This window comes from Apodemus sylvaticus, chromosome 4 (assembly GCF_947179515.1).
Source record: "Apodemus sylvaticus chromosome 4, mApoSyl1.1, whole genome shotgun sequence".
In the NCBI taxonomy this organism is placed as follows: domain Eukaryota; kingdom Metazoa; phylum Chordata; class Mammalia; order Rodentia; family Muridae; genus Apodemus; species Apodemus sylvaticus.
This window is the reverse complement of record NC_067475.1, coordinates 34487-58252: the sequence shown is the minus strand read 5'-3', so window position 1 is coordinate 58252 and position 23766 is coordinate 34487. Positions and strand designations below refer to the sequence as shown.

Below are 23766 nucleotides of genomic sequence, written 5' to 3'. Positions count from 1 at the left end.
CTGGTGCAAATGGCAGCAGGAAGACTTCTGTCCCAGCTGCTCCACTAATCTTTTATACCCTGTGTGCTTCTAGCAGGTTCCCCCTAGAGAGAAGGAGGAGATCTCATCTCTGTGCTCAGAAGTGAAAGCACTAGAGAGATCACTCTCTCCTGGCAGGCTGTGCTCAGAAGGCTGTGGAGTCTCCCAGATCCCTGGTACCAATGGTGGCAGGAAGACCCTTTTGGTCATTCTTGATCACCCAAATGGTTATTTAGTTCCTTTTAGATACCAGATTTGGGGAAAAATATATAAAAGTTGAAAACAGGATCAAAGCTATTCAAGGACGTTTCCTGTCATCTAGAATCTTCAAATTCTTTAAGAGAGTGAGGAAGAACCGGGCAGTGGTGGAACATGCCTTTAATCCCAGCACTTGGGAGGCAGAGGCAGGCGGGTTTCTGAGTTCGAGGCCAGCCTGATCTACAGAGTGAGTTCCAGGACAGCCAGGGCTACACAGAGAAACCCTGTCTTAAAAAAAACAAACCGGCAAGAGTCCTGTTGTGCACCCGGAGGCAGGCTGGGAGGACCCAGCTTGCTCTTGTGGGTCCGGCCCCACAGAGCTTAGGTTCCAGTCCTGAGGCCTCTGGCGGGAGCCTTCAGATCTCTGCTTCAGGATCCAGAACAACCTAGGCTACAACACCACATCTCCAGGCCCGGCAAGATGCCAGAGGGGCACCCTGGAGGCCGGCTGGGAGGAGTCAGTGTGCTCTGGTGAGTCCAGCAGTCCCCGGGCCAGAGCCTTCAGGTGTCTGCTTCAGAATCGGAACAGCCTGGGCCACAGCACTCGGTCTCCAGGAAGTGCAAGAGACCTGCTGTGCACCAGAAGCCAGCTGGGAAGAGGCAGCTTGCACTGGTGAGTCCAGCATTGACAACAAGACCAACTAACACCAGTGAGAACTGGATGGCAAAAGGCAAATGCAGGAACTTCACTAACAGAAATCGAGGCAATATGGCAACATCTGAACACAATTCTCCTTTAACAGCATGTCCTGGATACCGCATCACACCAGAAAAACAAGATTTGGATTTAAAATCACTGGTCATGATGCTGGTACAGGAACACATGAAGGACAAACTTAAAGAAATTCAGGAGAAAATGGATCAAAAGTTAGAAGCCCTTACAAGGGAAACACAAAAATCACTGAAAGAAATTCAGGAGAATAAAAAAGCCAATAAGGAGGAAATTCAAAAATCACTTAAAGAAATACAGGAGAACTTTGGTCAACAGGCTGAGGTCATGAAAGAGGAAACACAAAAATCTCTTAAAGAATTATAGGAAAACACAAACAAGCAAGTGAAGGAGCTAAGCAAAACCATCCAGGATCTAAAATCAGAAGTAGAAACAACTAAGAAAACTCAAAAGGAGACAACTTTGTTTCTTTGGACAACAATAGAAAACCTTGGGAAGAAATCAGGGGACATAGATGCAAATATCAACAACAGAATACAAGAGATAGAAGAAAGAATCTCAGATGCTGAAGATACCATAGAAACCATGGACTCAACAGTTAAAGAAAATGCAAAATGCAAAAAGCTTGTAACCCAAAACATCCAGGAAATCCAGGTCACAACGAGAAGACCAAACCTAAGGATTATAGGCATAGATGAGAGTGAAGATTTACAACTTAAAGGGCCAGCAAATATCTTCAATAAAGTTATGGAAGAAAACTTCCCTAACCTAAAGAGAGAAATGCCCATGAATATACAAGAAGCCTACAGAACTCCAAACAGACTGGACCAGAACAGAAATACCTCCCGTCACATAATAATCAAAACCCCAAATGTACTAAACAAAGAAAGAATATTAAAGGCAGTAAGAGAAAAAAGGCCAAGTAACATATAAAGGAAGACCTATCAGAATCACATCAGGCTTCTCACCTGAGATTATGAAAGCTAGAAGATCCTGGGCAGATCTCATGCAGACTCTAAGAGAACACAAATGCCAGCCAAAACTACTATACCCAGAAAAACTCTCAATCACCATAGATGGAGAAATTAAGATATTCCATGAAAAAACCAAGTTTACCCAATATCTATCCACAAACCCAGCCCTACAAAGGATAATAGGAAAACACCAATACAAGGAGGGAAACTTCACCCTGGAAAAAGCAAGATAGTAAACTTCTTTCATCAAACCCAAAAGAAGATAACCAATCAAATTTAAAAAATAACATCAAAAATGACAGGAAGTAATAATCACTATTCCTTAATATCTCTTAACATCAATGGGCTCAATGCCCCAATAAAAAGACATAGACTAACCAACTGGATACGTAAACAGGACCCTACATTTTTCTGCATACAGGAAACACACCTCAGTGTCAAAGACAAACACTACCTCAGAGTAAAAGGCTGGAAGACAATTCTACAAGCAAATGGTCTCAGGAAACAAGCTGGAGTAGCCATTCTAATATCAGATAAAATTGACTTTCAACCTAAAGTCAACAAAGGAGACACAGAAGGACACTTCTTACTGGTCAAGGGAAAAATCCACCAAGAAGAACTCTCCATTCTGAACATCTATGCTCCAAATGCAAGGGCACCATCATTCATAAAAGAAACTTTACTAAAGCTCAAAGCACACATTGCACCTAATACAATAATTGCGGGTGACTTCAACACTCCACTATCCTCAACAGACCAATCAGGAAAACAGAAATTAAACAGGGACACAGTGAAACTAATTGACGCTTTGGACCAATTGGACTTAACAGATATATACAGAACATTTCATCCTAAAGTAAAAGAATACCTTCTCCAAAATCGATCATATAATTGGTCACAAGACAGACCTCAACAAATATAAGAAGATGGAACTAATGCCATGCCTCCTATCAGATCACTATGGAGTAAAAGTGGTCTTCAATACCAACAAAAACAACAGAAAACCCACATACACATGGAAACTGAACAATATTCTACTCAATGATACCTTAGTCAAGGAAGAAATAAACAAAGAAATTAAAGACTTTTTAAGATTTAATGAAAATGAAGACACAACATACCCAAATCTATGGGACACAATGAAAGCAGTGCTAAGAGGAAAACTCATAGCCCTGAGTGCCTTCAAAAAGAAAATGGAGAGAGCATACACTAACAGCTTAATAACACACCTGAAAGCCCTGGAACAAAAAGAAGCTATTTCACCCAGGAGGAGTAGAAGGCAGGAAATCATCAAACTCAGGGCCGAAATCAATCAAGTAGAAACAAAGAGAACCATAAAAAGAATCAACAAAACCAAGATCTGATTCTTTGAGAAAATCAACAAGATAGATAAACCCTTACCCAGACTAACCAAAGGGCACAGAAACAGTATACAGATTAACAAACTTAGAGATGAAAAGGGAGATATAACAACAGAAACTGAGGAAATTCAAAAAATCATTAGATCCTACTACAAAAGCCTATACTCAACACAACTGGAGAATCTGGGGGAAATGGACAGTTTCCTAGACAGATATCAGACACCAAAACTAAATCAGGATCAAATAGATCATCTAAACAGTCCCGTAGCACCTGAAGAAATAAAAAGGGTTATAGAAAGTCTCCCAACCAAAAAAAGGACTGGACAAGATGGCTTCAGTGCAGAATTCTATCAGACCTTCATAGAAGACCTAACACCAATACTCTTCAAACTGTTCCACAAAATAGAAACAGAAGGAACTCTACCCAACTCGTTCTATGAAGCTACAATTAAGCTGATACCAAAACCACATAAGAATCCAACAAAAAAGAGAACCTCAGGCCAATTTCCCTTATAAATATTGATGCAAAAATACTTAATAAAATTCTTGCCAACCGAATCCAAGAACACATCAAAACGATCAACCACCATGATCAAGTAGGCTTCATCCCAGGGATGCAGAGATGGTTCAATATAAGAAAATCCGGGCCGGGCATGGTGGCGCACGCCTTTGATCCCAGCCCTTGGGAGGCAGAGGCAGGCGGATTTCTGAGTTCAAGGCGAGCCTGGTCTACAGAGTGCGTTCCAGGACAGCCAGGACTACACAGAGAAACCCTGTCTTGAAAAACCAAAAAAAAAAAAAGAAAGAAAGAAAGAAAAAAAAAGAAAATCCATCAATGCAATCCACCACATAAACAAACTCAAAGAAAAAAACCATATGGTCATTTCATTAGATGCTGAAAAGGCATTTGACAAAATTCAGCATACTTTCATGCTAAAAGTCTTGGAAAGAACAGGAATTCACAGCCCATACCTAAACATCATTAAAGCAATATACAGCAAACTGGTAGCCAACATCAAACTAAATGGAGAGAAACTTGAAGCAATGCCACTAAAATCAGGGACTAGACAAGACTGTCCTCTCTTTCCATACCTTTTCAATATAGTACTTGAAGTTCTAGCTAGAGAAATTAGACAACATAAGGAGGTCAAGGGGATACAAATTGGAAAGGAAGAAGTCAAATTATCACTATTTGCAGATGACATGATAGTCTACTTAAGTGACCCAAAAACCTCCACCAGAGAACTCCTGCAGCTGATAAACAACTTCAGCAAAGTGGCTGGTTATAAAATCAACTCAAGCAAATCAGTTGCCTTCCTATACTCAAAGGATAAGCAGGCTGAGAAAGAAGTTATGGAAATGACACCCTTCACAATAGCCACAAATAATATAAAGTATCTTGGTGTGGCTCTAACCAAACAAGTAAAGATCTATACGACAAGAACTTCAGGTATCTGAAGAAGGAAAATGAAGAAGACCTCAGAAAATGGAAAAATCTTGGCAGGATTAATATAGTTAAAATGGCCATCTTGCCAAAAGCAATCTACAGATTCAACGCAATCCCCATCAAAATCCCAATTCAGTTCCTCACAGAGTTAGAAAAAGCAATTCTCAAATTTATCTGGAATAACAAAAAACCTAGGATAGCTAAAACTATTCTCAACAACAAAAGAAATTCTGGGGGAATCAGTATCCCTGACTTCAAGCAATACTACAGAGCAATAATGTTTAAAAAACTACATGGTATTGGCACAGTAACAGACAAGTGGACCAATGGAATAGAATTTAAGACCCAGAAATGAATCCACACACCTATGGTCACTTGATCTTCGACAAAGGAGCCGAAAACATCCAGTGGAAAAAAGATAGCCTTTTCAACAAATGGTGCTGGTTCTATTGGAGGTCAGCATGCAGAAGAATGCGAATTGATCCATTCTTATCTCCATGTACTAAACTCTACTCCAAGTGGATCAAGGACCTCCATGTAAAACCAGACACACTGAAACTAATAGAAAAGAAACCGGGGAAAACCCTTGAGGACATGGGCACAGGGGGAAAGTTCCTGAACAGAACACCAATAGCTTATGCTCTAAGATCAAGAATTGATAAATGGGACCTCATAAAATTACAAAGTTTCTGTAAGGCAAAGGACACTGTTGAAAGGACAAAACGGCAACCATCAAATTGCGAAAGGATATTCACCAACCCTACATCTGATAGAGGGCTAATATCCAATATATACAAAGAACTCAAGAAGTTAGACCCCAGGGAACCAAATAACCCTATTAAAAATGGGGTACAGATCTAAACAAAGAATTTTCACCTGAAGAAATTCAGATGGCCAAGAGGCACCTTAAGAAGTGCTCAACATCATTAGTCATTAGGGAAATGCAAATCAAAACAACTCTGAGATTTCACCTTACACCAGTCAGAATGGCTAAGGCCAAAACCTCAGGAGACAGCAGGTGTTCCGCGAGGATGTGGAGAAAGAGGAACATTCCTCCACTGCTGGTGGGACTGTAAAATGGTACAACCACTGTGGAAATCAGTCTGGCGGTTCCTCAGAAAACTCGACATGACACTTCTGGAGGACCCTGCTATACCTCTCCTTGGCATATACCCAAAGGATTCCTGGGCATGCATTAAAGACACATGCACCATTATGTTCATAGCAGCCTTTATTTATAATAGCCAGAAGCTGGAAAGAACCCAGATGTCCCTCAAAGGAGGAATGGATACAGAAAATGTGGTATATTTACACAATGGAATACTACTCAGCAATTAGAAACAATGAATTAACAAAATTTTTAGGCAAATGGTTTGATCTGGAAAATATCATCCTAAGTGAAGTAACCCAATCACAAAAGAATACACATGGAATGCAATCTCTGATAAGTGGATATTAATTAGCCCAGAAGTTCTGAATACCGAAGGCACAAATCGCATAACAAATGACTCCCATAAAGAAGTATGGAGAGTGTCCTGATCCCGGAAAGGATTGATCTAGCATTGGAGGGGAATATAAGGACAGAGAAAAAGGAGGGAGGTGATTGGAGAATGGGTGGAGAGAAGAAGGTTTATGGGACATATGGGGAGGGGGGATCTGGGAAAGGGGAAATCATTTGGAATGTAAACAAAGAATATAGAAAATAAAAATATTTAAAAAACAAAACAAAAAACACAAACAAACAAACAAAAATAAGAAAGTGGGGAAGAGACATATAGAATATGCCTCTGTAACAGGGTGAAGTCCAAACTGATATTTCCCTGCCCATGTATAAGACATCACCCATTCTTTCAAGGACAATAGTCTTCCAAGGAGAGCAATATGTGAACTAGTATTGTATCTAGAAGAAGTTAATAACGTCTACATTTTTTTTTATATTTGTGCTTTTGAGTTTAGTGATTATCTAGGTATCATTTCAACATTACTGAAAGTGCTAGTTCCTAATGTTAAGTTTACCATTGGGAGTACAGGCCAGTTCTTATTAAACACTGAGACTGTTAAGTGTGGCATGATTAAAATCAGTGTGGTTGCTAGCTAAAGAGATAGCCAAGCTCTGAAGATTGCTTTTGTTTAGCTGGGGGTGTGAACGGCAAGTGGCAGCACACAGTTGCCTATATGAATAGCTGTTCCTCCTGTTTCTCAGCATTGCCTGATATCCTCAAGTATAGTCTATGCTCTGATAGTACTAATGACTAGGAGCCTTTTTGTGTCTAGTTCTTAGTCCAGTTTATCTGTTGGAAACACTGTTCCTCATCCCACTCTGCAGTTGGTATTTTCAGATTTTGAATGGCTTGAGACTGTCACAAAATTGGTTCACCTTTTCAGAACACTCCTGTAAGAGTTTAGGTTTTAGCTATCAAGAAATTCTACTTTCTTTATATTAGACAGTAATTATGAGTCATCTTTAAGCCACACTAGACTGGTAAATAGAAAGGTCATTTATATCCTTAGTAATTTCTGTGTTTAGCAGAGATTTATTAGGTTTGTGACACATACTATGTAGCATGTGGTTCTTCCACTATCCTGACATCTGTTTGTCACATTTTACCTTACAAATCAGTAAACTTAGGACTTATGGCTAGTAGTTAAGATCTAGAATTGATCCCAACTTCCAGTAGTGGCTGGTCCTCTATTCACTTTTCAAATATACGATTGTGCTTAATTTCTTTATTTTTTGCTTCTTAAAACTATTCATTTGTAAGCTTGCCCACTATAGTATAAAACACTCAGAAATTGATGGATAAAATTTTATTGATCTAATCTTTTTATTGGGAAGTGGTAAATTAGTCCTACCAGAGTCTCTGTTGATGTGAAAGTGTATGTACATCTACCTATAATCACTAGCAATTGTTAAGTCTTTGCTTTTACTTTTGTCACAATATAAAGAAGAAAATTTCAGAGAAATAGTTTATCTTATAAGTGAAAGCCTTTTGGGTACAATCTTATGAGGGATACTTTCAGATAAGAGTGTATCCAGAAGTGTTTTGTCTTAGTTATTTTTCTGCTACTGTTATAAGTAAAGTATTTATTTAATATATACTGTGGGTAGCCAACAAATCATGATTAAGTGGTTCTATCTGTCCAGTCTCTAGTACTGGCCTCCTTGGTACATATCAACATGTTGAATATCATCACAATGGGAGTATGTGTAAAAGGGAGTAATCACACTATGAGAAGGGAAAAAGAGATTGAGATGAGGTCAGATTTTTTATGATAAACTATTCTGGTAGAAAATGATTCACCTCTTTTATTAATTCATTCTTGAGGGTGGAACCAGTAACCTAATCAAAATCCATTAAACCCCACCCTTTAAAACTTTTACTAATTAAACACTGTTCCATTGGAGGCAAAAACCTCTTGGGATATATTGTCAAACCACTTCCTAACTAAAACAGGGTGATGAGAGAAAAAAAAGGAAACAACCAAGTTGCAAAGGAATTATGATAATCAAGAATCTAAGACACTTTTTGTAGAAATATGTGATATGGCAACTTCTATGTGGTTTTTATAAGAATATTTTAGACCAGTGATGCAAGTTACAGGAAGGTAAGTTCTAATTATGATTCAGATTCTGAACATCTGAGCTGCTTCGGAAAGAATGAGTCCTTATCTCCAGTAGAGTTTGAATGGAAGTTCTTTACTGAAAAGAGTGTTTATGGAAGGAGATCTAACATCTCTATTAGACTTTAGTCCTATGACTTCAATCTTTAGATTTGATAACATCTCATTTGTTTTCTTGAATTCCATGGCTTAGCCTGTGAAAATGTTGGAATGTTTCAAAATTATCTTTCTCCAAATTACTTCTGAACTTCTTTTCTCTTGCAGGAGAAAATGCAGAAGTTTCCATGGATGTTTCCCTGGGTTACCGTGACGATATGTTTTCTGAATGGACTGAAATGGCTCATGAAAGAGTACCACGTAAACTCAAATGTACTTTTACATCCCCCAAGGTAGGGTACTATTATTGCTGGGTTGACAGTGTTGGATTCTTGTCATGGAGTACTACCAGTCAAGTGACTTGATGCCCCATCAAGGACAGAAATTTTTATTTTCTTTTTTTGTTCTTTTTCTTCCTTTATTCTTTTTTTAAGTGAAGGAGAGGCTAGACTCTCTACTGAAAAAAGTTTTGATTATACTTTTTCATCTGTTGTCTTCATCTTAGTTGCTCTTGAAGGACTTGTGTAGGATCAGACAAATTTGATCCTTCTAACACTGGCCTTTTAAAACTTTGCTTTTTCCTGTAAGTGTAAGGGAAAAATTAACAATGAGAATAGCAGGTGGAAGCCTCTGAATACCATGCGCAGCATAAATAGTCTTATATTTTTAATGTAAATGAAAAGCATGTTTAGGAATAAAATATGTGGCCTCAATTCCAGGCTCTATCACTAACTCTGATCACAGTCATGTTTTATAATTTCTCTAATCTATTTTTCTTCTGAAAAATGAAAAAATAAATGTATAGTAACCTTGGGTGGGTTTTTTTGTTTTTGTTTTTTGTTTTGTTTTGTTGGTTGGTTGGTTGGTTGGTTTTGGGGTTTTTTTGGGGGGGGGGTTGGTTTTTTTTTGTTTTGTGTTTTGTTTTTAGTAAGAGCCAGAGGAACTAATGAACATGTACTGTGGCTTTATAATTTAACATTGTCTCTGAGACATGTTTATGAGTGAAATGCAATATTAATATTACCAAAGTGGCCCACCTGAACAAAAAGTGTCAACTGTAACTGTAATTCTCATAGACAAACTATATCCCAACATGAAACTATCTGTTGGAGTTGGTTTTCTTTCACTATACAAATGTGGTCTGAGGACCAAGGGCATTACTATGAATTGCAAGCTTATGAGAAATGTAGATTCCCAGGCCACACATAAAACCCACTATTTTCTGATGATGTATAAATAAATTGTAAATAATAGAAGTTTATTTAGTTCATACTTGTAGTTGCTAACAGTCTTTGGGACACTGGAATCTGTTTAGATGTTTTGTGCTACACCAAACCATGGATAGTAGGTCAATCAAACCCTCATTGGAGAGAAGATGGAAGGAAAGTGAGCTTCAAATAGGAAAGCTACACTCTTTTAATAACTAACCTATCTCCACTAATTTTTTTCATGAGAGCAGAATGCTCCTGACCTAATCATGATAACAACTAAATTTCAACATTAGTACTGAGAGAGAAATCCAAGCCATAATAACTGCTAAATCTAAGACTTTATTTCAGTGTACTTTGAACTAATCCTCTTAGAATGAACAAAACTTAAAAAGCCCTACTCCAGGCCCTTTCTTTACTGACAGTCTAAATATAGAGTTCTCTCATATACAGCCTTGAAGAATTGTTTTAGATGGGCACTTGAAGGTAATTTATGAGTAAAAAATTATATGGATCTATAAAACAGGGGAAATAGGAAGATAAATAATTAACATTTCAGATTTATTTTTATGAAATTGAGGAAATTTCTCTTCTATATGTGATGGAAGCTTATTGCATCTTTCAGAGGAAAGCCTGGTTAAATATAAATTACGGGAGTTTTGGATGTAGACAATTTTCTCTTCAAAAAGAGAAGTCATTTTTCACTTTCACATTGGAAGGTGTGTATGTGGAGGTACTGCCTACAACTGCTTCTCAATGACAGGCACTCAATTATCTTTAGGATGTGTTGATCTCCTTTTGGAAAGAGATTAAATCTTGAAAGGTGTGAGGAAAATGAATCATCAAATTTATACATTTTGATTATGATAAAGTTTAATCTTGATTCTGAAGATTAAATGAGAAATTGCTTTAAAAGCTCTTTAGTCTCTAGTGGATTGGGAATTCAAGAAAAAAAATAATAAAGTCAAGTTGCTACCTGCTGTAATTTGCCCTAATTAGGCAGTCTTATGCTAGAGCTAGGGGAAGATAAGGAGGGTAGGAAGAAGGGAAGGGAGAGAGGGAAGGCAGGAGGGAGGGAGGAAGAGAGAGAGAGAGAGAGAGAGAGGAGAGAGAGAGAGAGAGAGAGAGAGAGAGAGAGAGAGAGAGAGAGAGAGAGAGAGAGAAAGAAAGAAAGAAAGAAAGAAAGAAAGAAAGAAAGAAAGAAAGAAAGAAAGAAAGAAAGAAAGAAAGAAAGAAAGGGAAAAAATAAGTACTGTAAATACTGGTAGACATTTAAAAAGAAAACCTCAAGCATGGTACATAAGTGGTACACATACATTTATGTAGGCAAAATACTCAATACATATAAATACAAATTAATACATACTTTAAAAAGGAAAGAATAAAGGAGGGAGGATTGGAGAAAAGGAGGAAGTAAGCACGGATGCAAACCCTTCAGTACTTAACTATATATGGTGAATTTGACACTAATCCTGGTAGACAGCTTATAGTTTATGTTCATTGATTCCTAAAGATTTTATTTCTAGACCTATTTGTAAGTAAAAGGTAAAAGGTGCTCAGGAGCAGAAACATCATTTATATAGAAAGAATCATCCAATAACCATCCATAATTTGAGAATCAGAACTCTTTACACAGAATTATTTTATTTTCAAAATCTTATTTGACACCCCTGATCAACTGGTAGCATCTAACAAGAGCCTTTACTCCTTAAAAGATATAGCTTTTTGACTCATTACTGATGTCTGCCTGGAATAGGAAGGACTGACTAGTAATGTCTGACCAAGCAAGGAAAGGAAGAAGAAACTAGAAGTGCATGAAGTGTTTGTTTGTCAGTTTTATTCCACCTAGTCTACAAGAATCTCCTGTCTCCAATACAGAGGTGTGTTCATTGTATTCTTAAATCCTAACTGTTCATTAAAGAGGTCCTGCCACCACTATGTAAGGTACAGAATCTTTTTTTTACACTAGACTATAGACTACTGCTCATCTTCTCACTGGATTATATAATACATATTTTTCTCTAATTTGACAAATTACGACTGTCACATGAAACAGTTCAGAACTAGGAATGAGAACTAATTCACTGCTATTCATTTATTCAGGATACATCAAGTTGTTCTGCATATAGATACTATACTAATGGCAGACTTTCATCTATGTATCAGGAGAAAGTACTCCCTGACTGCTATAGCTCATGCTATTGTATACCATATTCACCAAACCATCACCCACATACAGGATGCCTTGAGGATTATAGTAGAATTAAGTTCCCTACTACCATATAGTCATTCTTAAATTGTTAGGAACGTCAAGAGGCTTTCTTAGGAACTGGGCTAAATTTCTGTTTAGTTAGAATTTCAGCAGTCTCCTGCCAACATTCCTTTTGGGTTATTAGAAAGTTCAAGATGACTGGGTGGTGGTGGCACACGCCTTTAATCCCAGCACTTGGGAGGCAGAGGCAGGTGGATTTCTGAGTTTGAGGCCAGCCTGGTCTACAGAGTGAGTTCCAGGACAGCCAGGGCTACAAAGAGAAACCCTGTCTCGGAAAAAAAAAAAAAGTTCAGGATGGGTGAAGAAAATTCTGAATGAATATCTTCAGTAGATGAATCCCACTACTCAAGCCACTTTGTACAGCTTCTTTTCTTTATTTTTTCTTTTTTATTTATTTATTTACTATATGTAAGTACATTGTAGCTGTCTTTAGACACACCAGAAGAGGGTGTCAGATCTCATTACAGATAGTTGTGAGGCACCATGTGGTTGCTGGAAGGTTGCTGGACCTTTGGAAGAGCAATCGGTACTCTTAAGCTCTGAACCATCTCTCCAGCTCCCACACCCCTCTTTTTTTTACTTTTCTATTTTTAAAGACAACCTTGTTTTATGTGTAAGAATATTTTTCTTGTGTGTATATAAGTATACCACATGCATGCAGACCTTGGATTCCAGAATAAGGTACCTTGGAACTCAAGTTATAGTCAGTTTTGAGCTACTTTATGGATGCTGAGAATGTAATCTGAGTCATCTGAAAAAGCAGCAAATGCTCTTAACTGTTGAGCCATTTCTCTAGCCACAGTGTACTGCTAATTTTTTTATATCAATAAGAAGACATTTTTATCTTCTAATATTTCACTGTGAAAATAATTAGCCATCATTTAGAATGTGATGAACTTCATCAAGGGCTTTCTACCTGGATGCACAAGCCCCAGTGACCTTTAAATACAGAGTTTTCTAAACCATAGTAGACTAAAGTCTGATGCAAAGCTCTAATGTTGATTCTAGGTCTGAGAAAGATGTCAAAGGACATAAGAGATATCTACTATTTGCCTAAAATTTTTCAGTCTTACCTCAAATGGGGCTGATTCCACCTACTCCCCTTTCCCTCTAGCTTTGTAGAGTAGATCAGTGGGCACTGGAATTTCTGTGTGCCTTGTATATCTGTGCCTTTAATGTATGCCTTAACACATTAACATTTTAAAAGTTTCTGATATGATCATAATCGAAATAAATGCATTTTAAAAACAGTAATCTGCCTCAAACCATCTAATCTTTTTCCAGACCCCAGAGCATGAAGGTCGTCATTATGAATGTGATGTCCTTCCTTTCATGGAAATTGGATCAGTGGCTCATAAGTATTACCTTCTAAATATCCGTCTACCTGTAAATGAGAAGAAGAAAGTCAATGTTGGAATTGGGGAGATAAAGGACATTCGGTTGGTGGTAAGTGAATGTAAATGAACCAATTGGCTGTAACCTTGAAGCAAAAGTCAAGGCTATAATAATCATATAGATATGATTATAAAAAGAATTCTGTTTTGTTCTCTCATCTCTGTGCACACACACAGGGCCCTGGAAACATATGAGAATGGAACTCCTCTGTTAGTCCTGCCATCTATTTGCTTATCTCTTGATTTATCTGAGAATTGGAAATAACAACATAGTCATGGTGTCAAAAATCTAAATTGAAATGATTTGCATGGGATTATAGGAAGCAATTAAATATTGACTGCATGATTTTAATATTAATATTTTAATTTTAATTAGTTCTTTGAGAGTTTTGATTTCACATGTGTTTAGATCATATTCAGCACCCTAACTCTGCCCAGATTCATCTTTCCCTTCCTATCCTCCCAACTTCGTTCCAATAAACCAACAAACAAAAAGTAAACAAAAAACAACAGTTAAAAAATTCTTCAAAACAAGTCCTCCAACCAAAAAAAGCACAGGACCAGATGGTTTCAGTGCAGAATTCCATCAGACCTTCAAAGAAGAGTTAACACCAATACTCTTCAAACTATTCCACAAAATAGAAACAGAAGGAACACTACCCAATTCCTTCTACGAAGCCACAATTACGCTGATACCAAAGCCACACAAAGATCCAACAAAGAAAGAGAACTGCAGACCAATTTCCCTTATGAACATCGATGCAAAAATACTCAATAAAATTCTTGCCAACCGAATCCAAGAACACATCAAAACGATCATTCACCATGATCAAGTAGGCTTTATCCCGGGAATGCAGGGTTGGTTCAATATACGGAAATCCATCAATGCAATCCACTACATAAACAAACTCAAAGAACAAAACCACATGGTCATTTCATTGGATGCTGAAAAAGCATTTGACAAAATTCATCATCCTTTCATGCTTAAAGTCTTGGAGAGAACAGGAATTCAAGGCCCATACCTAAACATAGTAAAAGCAATATACAGCAAACCGGTAGCCAGCATCAAACTAAATGGAGAGAAACTTGAAGCAATCCCACTGAAATCAGGGACCAGACAAGGCTGCCCCCTTTCTCCTTATCTTTTCAATATTGTACTTGAGGTACTAGCTCGGGCAATTCAACAACATAAGGAGGTCAAAGGGATACAAATTGGAAAGGAAGAAGTCAAACTCCAAAAAACTCCACTAGAGAGCTCCTACAGTTGATAAACAACTTCAGCAAAGTGGCAGGTTATAAAATCAACACAAGCAAATCAGTGGCCTTCCTATACTCAAAGGATAAGCAGGCTGAGAAAGAAATTAGGGAAATGACCCCCTTCACAATAGCCACAAACAGTATAAAGTATCTTGGGGTGACTCTTACCAAACATGTGAAAGATCTCTATGACAAGAACTTCAAGACTCTGAAGAAGGAAATGGAAGAAGACCTCAAAAAATGGGAAAACCTCCCATGCTCATGGATCGGTAGAATCAATATAGTTAAAATGGCCATTTTGCCAAAAGCAATATACAGATTCAATGCAATACCCATCAAAATCCCAACTCAATTCTTCACAGAGTTAGAAAGAGCAATTATCAAATTCATCTGGAACAACAAAAAACCCAGGATAGCTAAAACTATTCTCAGCGACAAAAGAAAGTCTCAGGGGATCAGTATCCCTGACCTCAAGCAATACTACAGAGCAATAGTGTTAAAAACTGCATGGTACTGGTACAGTGACAGGCAGGAGGATCAATGGAACAGGATTGAAGATCCAGAAATGAACCCACACACCTATGGCCACTTGATCCTCGACAAAGAGGGTGAAAACATCCAATGGAAAAAAGATAGCCTTTTCAACAAATGGTGCTGGTTCAACTGGAGGTCAGCATGCAGAAGAATGCGAATTGATCCATCCTTGTCTCCTAGTACTAAGCTCAAATCCAAATGGATCAAGGACCTCCACATAAAGCCAGACACTCTGAAGCTAATAGAAAAGAAACTGGGGAAGACCCTTGAGGACATTGAACAGAACACCAATAGCGTATGCGCTAAGAGCAAGAATTGACAAATGGGACCTCATAAAATTACAGTTTCCGTAAGGCAAAGGACACCATCAAGAGGACAAATCGGCAACCAACAAATTGGGAAAAGATCTTCACCAATCCTACAACAGATAGAGGGCTAATATCCAATATATATAAAGAACTCAAGAAGTTAGACTCCAGAAAACCAAACAACCCTATTAAAAAATGGGGTACAGAGTTAAACAAAGAATTCTCACCTGAAGAACTTCGGATGGCGGAGAAGCATCTTAAAAAATGCTCAACTTCATTAGTCATTAGGGAAATGCAAATCAAAACAACCCTAAGATTTCATCTTACACCAGTCAGAATGGCTAAGATTAAAAATTCAGGAGACAGCAGGTGTTGGAGAGGGTGTGGAGAAAGAGGAACACTCCTCCACTGCTGGTGGGGTTGCAAATTGGTACAACCACTCTGGAAAGCAGTCTGGCGGTTTCTCCGAAAACTGGGCACCTCACTTCCAGAAGATCCTGCTATACCACTCCTCGGCATATACCCAGAAGACTCCCCACCATGTAATAAGGATACATGTTCTACTATGTTCATAGCAGCCCTATTTATAATTGCCAGATGCTGGAAAGAACCCAGGTATCCCTCAACAGAAGAGTGGATGCAAAAAATGTGGTATATCTACACAATGGAGTACTATTCAGCCATTAGAAACAATGAATTCATGAAATTCTTAAGCAAATGGATGGAGCTAGAGAACATCATACTAAGTGAGGTAACCCAGACTCAAAAGGTGAATCATGGTATGCACTCACTAATAAGTGGATATTAACCTAGAAAACTGGAATACCCAAAACATAATCCACACATCAAATGAGGTACAAGAAGAAAGGAGGAGTGGCCTCTGGTTCTGGAAAGACTCAGTGAAGCAGTATTCGGCAAAACCAGAACGGGGAAGTGGGAAGGGGTGGGTGGGAGGAAAGGGGAAGAGAAGGGGGCTTACAGGACTTTCGGGGAGTGGGGGGCTAGAAAAGGGGAAATCATTTGAAATGTAAATAAATTATATCGAATAAAAAAATTAAAAAAAAATTCTTCAAAACAAATTTGTGCTGTCCAAAATGTTATTGAGTGTGTGTTCTTTCACTGGTGTTTAGTTGACTTACCAAAGGCTTCACTCTTACATAGAAGCCTACCCTTTCTTTTTCAACAGCTAAGTCACCAATTGCTCTGTGGCTAGGAGTAGAGCTGTATACCTCAACCTCTTCTCCAAGCTGGAATTGGATCTGGCTTGGGCTTGTACAGGTTTTCTGCATGCACTAACAACTACTATGACCTTGCTGTGTCCAGATGATGCTTCCTTGTGATCAGGAGCACTTCGAGCTCTTTTACCCCCCTCTTCTGAAATGATCTCTGAAATTTCGAAAGAGGGATATACATTTTCCTTTAGGACTGAGAATCCATCTTTTTATTCTCTATACCTTAGCTAGTCATAGGTCTCTGCACTTAGTATTTTAAGTGATCTTTTTAAAAAGATCACCAAAATTAATTAATTTGTTAAAATAATAGCTGAACATCTACATATAGAGACTATCGAAACATCTACCTTGCTTTTAATTTGAAGCTTCATCCCTACTGGCTAACATTCATAGTGCTAGAAGGTACTATGTACATTACTGGAAGACAAAAATAATCATGTCTCAACTAGCAAACTACAATAATAACCTTCTTGCAAGATATGCCCACTGGTGAAATAGTAGTACAAATATTATGTAAATAACTAACGACTTCTAAATGGTTAGATTTAAAACCTGCTCCGTAGCATGGATCTCATACTTGACACTGTTAATGAGGCCAAGAATCTGAGAACAGACAGGCTTGGCTCCTAGGGGAAACTTACTGTTGTTATTCTCCTAAATGAACATAGCCATGAAAAGGCTCCTAATGAGATAGTGTTATACCCATAGATGAGTTCACCACTCAGCCCTTAACAGGACAGAAGCTTCTTTTTGTAGTAGATGATATTAAAAAGAGCCACACAACTATGCAACATTCCAAGAGTGAGAAACTTTGGAATGCTCAGCTCTAAATGGGATGTCTTTATCATACCCTACCCTCACCCCCAAAGCTCGGGAATCTTGGTGGAAGAGGGGATGAAAAGATTGCAAGAGCCAGAGGTGATATATAACTTCAAGGAAACAGCATTTTCCAGACACAACAGGGTAGATGTACTTCTAAGAGCTATGCAAGAAAGCTGAACAGAATGCCCGCACTAAGGAGGGGAAGTGAGCACAAAGTCCTAGGCAAGAAGCTACTCTTAATTTATAGTTGCTAGAATAGAAAAAAACTACCAGTGGAGTAGCAGATACTGTGTGTGTTAACCATACTCCATGGCAAGCTCTATGTTCAGAGATAGTCAGCCACCACAGACTGGACTCCATGTTTTGCTTTATTTTTGGTTTTGCCATTGTTTGTTTGTTTTGTGAAATTTTTGTTTTTGTTTTTATATAAGAGGAAAAAGAACATAGAGTTAGTTTGGTAAATAATTAGAGGAGGATCTAAAGGAGTTAGGGGAGGAGAAAGAATATGATCAAAACATAATGTGTGAATTTCTCAAAGAAATAAATAAAAATATAACAGACAAGTCATACGGAATATTTAAAAAAATTAAAAGAAGCTATTTTACTTTGTTTCCAGCTGAAGGTGTAAGAACATGGCCCTGGTGTGCTGTGGCTTCCTAATGCTCATTCCCACATAGTGGTACAGACAATCATGCCAACATGCCAGGGACCTGCACCTGTAACATCAAGCTAGAATTCAGTGACTTAGCCTCTCTCCATGGATATGATGGGCCTTGTGACTCTTTAAGTGGTCTTAAGATCACATAAAATTATTATAGTTTTATATAAGATCATAGTATGATCATCATGCATAACAAATAAGATAAGAACAATTAACGTATTTTACCATGAAAAGCACAGATGCTAGTGAGAACCCTGAGAATTTAGGTTTTTTCCATGTTATTTGTTTAATGAGATGTGTAGAACATAGCATAAAGAGACTACATAGTAAAGCAAAATTCATTGAAATACACACAAGAAAATTAGTAAGTAAATTAAAAGTATATGTAAAAATACTAGCAATTAATCTGTAATGACTTGTGTTTTTTGCTGATTTCTCATTTAAGGGCATGTTATGAACATAAATTGAAATTTACTTTCCAATACTGCTTACTGGACATATGTAATATCTTCAATGTTTGAATGAAGACATTAAGAAAAATCTTTACTTATGTTCCTAATTATTACCTTGGAATAGCATGTCTATGTTCAATATTTTCAGTATATTTCTATGAATTTTGAGGGGGGTCATAGGGTAAATGAGGACAATGCCTTCTATAATGATGACCACTTTTGAATAGACAAACTACTCATTTATATTTATTTCTAAAAAATGACACTAATATATATTCATCTTAAAATTTTTAATTGGTTTTTCTTTAGGGAATCCACCAAAATGGAGGTTTCACTAAGGTATGGTTTGCTATGAAGACCTTCCTCACACCCAGCATCTTCATCATTATGGTGTGGTATTGGAGGAGGATCACCATGATGTCCCGACCTCCAGTGCTTCTGGAAAAGTGAGAACTGATTCAGATCATGTTTAGAAAATGCTAGCTTCCCATAATCTGCCATGCTCCTATTTTGTGTGTAACAGCCAATGTGTAACTTCAGTTGAAGAACTGATTAAGAATCATCATAGAATCTTTTTCTCTTTTCACATGTAAATCATTTGTAAGTCTTTAGATAGCTAGTTCCCACACTGCTGTCTTTGCTGTTCATTCCCATCTTCAGCTTTCAGATCTTTCTCTGTTCTACTCTCAACTGAATTCAAACCCTCCCCCAACAATGGATAATACGCCAATAAATATAGTCTTTTTCTTTCTCACATCAACAACTTCTTTTTGCTGTCTTATTCCCATAAATACTATATATATACATATGCTATGCCATGAAAAGATTCTCTTTTTCTATTTCCTTCTAAAATCAGCAGACCATTTTCTACTTTTTACAAGAATCCTTTCCTCAAAAACTTGCTCAATATCTGCTCCAATTATCTTTGACCTCCCCTGTGTCATTTCACAGGATCATGAATAACATCCACATTCCAAATTTAATGGTAGGTTTCTGGTCTTTACCTTCCTTGACCCATAAACAGCATTGTAGATAGCTAATTATCTCCTTTCCTTCACATAGCCTTTTGCTTTCTTTCTTTCCCCCTTTATTTTTGTTTGTTATTCTTTTCTGATCATCACCTAGTCTCCATTACTCTTTTCCTTATATTTCTAGCCTTTTACACTGTTGAACCATGGCAGAGATTTTGGACTTCCCTTGTTTATTAGTTCTGCTTATTCCAAGGTAATCTCTGGAAGTTAAAAATTATGTACTATATGATAATTCGTATTTTGCATATTTATTCTTAGCCTCTCCCAACTCCCAAACTCCAAACAAGCATCCTAGCTATTCTTCTCTTTCATTGAAAAAAAAATGTAATAAATAGAGAATACTTGATTTCTTTCTACTGCCACCTTTGGCTCTCCTAAGTTTCCCCATATTAGTGAAAAGAAACTCCTCTCTTTTACTTGCTGGACTGGAAGGAAGGAAGCTACCCAGTCAGTATTCTACTTGTTTTTCACACCTCTATCCCATCTCCAGGAAGTCTTACTGTCTGCACTGCTACCACCCTAATCTGATCACCCACATCATTGCTCATCTGAGTTATTAGAAGCAACCTCCCAACTGCTCCTCTTCCTTGCACTATTTTCTTCACTACAACTTATTCATCCAAAGGCTCTGTGTCTCCCTTTAAGTGTTGATAAGATCATTCCACTCCTCTGCTCTAAAGTGTTCCACTAACTTTGCTTTGTCATATGTATTCCACTGGATTTTATCTCCTGCTCTCTTCAGCACCTGTGAAAGTGCTCAAAAACTTCCATTCTATGCGTTCATTCCAGGGCCTTTGAACTTGTTCTTGTTATCTCTAATCGTACTTCCCAGCTATCTTAATACCTTGCTTACTCCTTTCCTTCAAGCCCTGTTTTAATGTTTCTCATTGCAGTGTTTTTTCCCTTATTCACCCTATGTGAAATCACTCTCCATTCTTTCTCTTGCTTTATCTTTCCTTATAACTTTAAAGTTACTATTTGTTGAGTGAATAAATGGTGTGATTCTATTACTTAAACTCTTTTAAGATTGACTTTATGTAAGTTTCATAATGAATTCATGCCTCTTTTATTGCTCTGCTCTCATGTCCTATCATTTCCTAAAATGTTTTGCATGTAGATCTGTAAATATTCCTGCTTCTTTCAAGACTCTGCATCAATGTAGACTCTGGTCTCCACCATATTTCACCTTTAGTTCCTCAATTCTTTGTACATTTAGTTTCTGTCTCTTTATTTGTTTTTTCCAATAAATTCAGTTCCCTGGGTGGAAACATTGGCCCTTCTCATATATGAATCTTTAGTCTTAACAGTATTTTTGGAATATGGTTTATGCCTTATAAGCATATATGTGTTGTGGATATGAAAAATAGTTAAATAAAGAGTCGTTAATAGTGTAGTAGAGAAAAAGCAAAATAAGTAACCAATTGAATTTATGTGTAGTTGATATTTAATATTGAAACAAATATACTTACATAATTAAGAACCATCAAGGATATCATAATGACTAATGGTGATTGGATCAGTAATATTATGAAGAGGTATAGTTATCAAGCATATCTATTTAAGGCAATAGAGTATGTATCTCTCAGGGGGCTCCATTTAGATATACAGGAGGTAGTGTGACATCATCTTTCTGCAGTGCAAACCAGGACATTTGGCATTTCGGGGTGGAAACTTAGCATGAATGCTAAGAAATTGATCAATTGGCTAAACTCTAAACAAATAACATCTCAGTTCTCAAAATTGGCTTCAGGGTTTTAAAGTCTGCCATCCAGAGTAACCCGGCTCTTCTGGGTATTTTCCCACCATCAGAGTCATCTTTGCCCTTGGGATTTCCATGACCTTTATCAATATCCCTGTGGAATGGTTTTCCATTGGATTTGACTGGACCTGGATGCTATTATTTGGTGACATCCGACAGGGCATCTTCTATGCAATGCTTCTTTCCTTCTGGATCATCTTCTGTGGCGAGCACATGATGGTGAGAACTCCTGAGGGAGGAACATCTTTCTGTCCATAGGTGCTCTGAGAAGGTTGCTCAATTGAAGCCTACTGGCTTCTGCCTCTCTTCAGCTGTGGGAAAGTCAAAGAAATTTTCACTAATAACTTGCTAAGAGTTTTGACACAAGTACCCTTTAATCTTAGGCTCCTTGCTTGTGAAATGTAGTGGAAAGTCTTAATATATAGGGGTTTTTGTTTCTTTTTAGAAAAAAATGTGATAATGTAATGAAAAAAGAAGCATATAAACTAAATTTCTTGTCCTTTGTCTTCCCTCTGCTTTCCCCAGCCTTAAGAACAGGCTAAGAATGAAGGAGTGTGGTCTTAGCATTTTCCAAGCCAGTAGCTTGACCAAGTGACCTAATGACCCCCATTACCCAAGAATACTGACCTCTTTGCATGTCATCAAATTCTATTTTAAGATAGGATGAGTTACCATAATAAAAATAAGAATGATGTCATCCTTACATTGTGGCTAATATGGAGTTATATCAGCAAGAATTTGTTTTCATGTTAGGCTTCAGAGAAGGAGCTTTAAGTTTTTCATTTAAATTACACTTATTTATTTATTAGTTAGTGTCTGTGTGTGTGTGCGTGTGTGTGTGTGTGTGTGTGTGTGTGTGTGTGTGTGTGTGTGTGTGTGTGTGTGTGTCAAGGGTCAGTATTCTGGAGTTCTCTTTTTCTACTGTGTAGGCCCCAGGAATTGAACTCATTGTCAGAACTGGTTGTAACTGCTTTGACCCACTGAGCCATCTTGCTGCTACAGGGGCTATTTTTCAGTTCTATTATGATCTGATAATTAAAACCAAGTCTCCGAAGCTAGTTTCCCATGCAGGAGAACAGTGTAAGAAGAGAAGAATTTACCTACAGCAAAATTCCATCTAAGAAGATCTTGTAACATGAAGGATCCTCCAGCAGAAATACCCTGGAAATGAGATATGGACACCAGGGCTCTAACCAGGGTGATTTTCCAGAATAAGATGGTATAAGCTACTATCTTTGCCTGGAGGCTGATAACTTTTTTTTTCACTGCCCATCAAAAGGAATCCTTTATGTTAGACTGTTGGCAAAATCAGAAGGCTTATACTGGAGGATTTTGAGTTTCAGACTAACCTGAGCTATATCCCAAGACACTCTGGAAATAGATGGTTGAGGTAGAAAAGTATGCCTTGTGGTGACAAAGATAAGGAAATAAACTTGATATAATGAAGTACCTTAATGTTTTATTTCCTGGAGATCATTTCACCTTCATAAATAAAAGTTATTAGTTAAACAACAATTTATTTTGTGGGCCAAAATTTTAAGAACATTCTCTGGTATCCTTCAGTGCTATGTTTTTTCTTATTGACAGCCCCAGTGAATGGTCTTTGTAATGAATGTTCTTCCTCAGCTGACATGAACACTGAGAGTTTTATCTCTTGTTTCTAATGATATGGTTTATCTAACATACAATAGGTGATTAGCTGAATCACCTATGGAATATTTTTGCTCTTCTTCAATTTGTTTTTTTTTTTTAGGATCAACATGAGCGGAATCATATTGCAGGGTATTGGAAGCAAGTTGGACCAATTGCTGTTGGCTCATTCTGCCTCTTCATATTTGACATGTGTGAGAGGTGAGCAGATACCAGAGTTACTCCAGGATGAAATGTGCCTTTCTATATCTATTTCTATCTTTCTAGGAAGAATTTTGAAATAAGCATGATGGTTGGGGATCCATGGGATGGAATACTGGAGAGGTCAAAATCCTCAAATGAAGTCTGGTTTCGAAGGCTTAGACCTTTATATATGAAAAGTGCTTGGCCTCTTCATATTCTAAAGCTCTGCATCCCCTTATACTCTCTGAAGTTTATTTTCTCAGTATAGTACACTGACACCCCTACCATACTCACCATGTTTCACTTCATTGTTGCAATGCTCAGAGAAGCTCTGTTCTGCCTTTGTGTTATCTCTTCATCTTGTTTGGTTTTGTTTTTATAGAGGAGTACAACTCACAAACCCTTTCTACAGTATCTGGACTACAGATGTTGGAACAGAACTGGCTGTATCCTTCCTCAACAGATTCAAGACTTCATTTTTCTATTCCTATCTGCTTGGTCCCCATGATCATTTTCTGTGGCTCTGCTGATACTCTCTATATGAGCTCAGCCAGGGCT

General features: G+C 37.6%; 1 protein-coding gene across 2 annotated transcripts in view; it reads left to right on the top strand.

Moving 5' to 3' along the window:
* Positions 1 to 23766, top strand: part of Wls (Wnt ligand secretion mediator) — a 119038-nt gene that overhangs the window by 64363 nt on the left and 30909 nt on the right. For both annotated transcript variants that reach the window (XM_052178840.1, XM_052178839.1), the window contains exons 3-8: positions 8614 to 8738; positions 13210 to 13371; positions 18895 to 19031; positions 21426 to 21594; positions 23129 to 23226; positions 23591 to 23654. In XM_052178840.1, coding sequence (XP_052034800.1) covers positions 8614 to 8738; positions 13210 to 13371; positions 18895 to 19031; positions 21426 to 21594; positions 23129 to 23226; positions 23591 to 23654 — 755 coding nt within the window. The remainder of the gene's footprint in view (positions 1 to 8613; positions 8739 to 13209; positions 13372 to 18894; positions 19032 to 21425; positions 21595 to 23128; positions 23227 to 23590; positions 23655 to 23766) is intronic.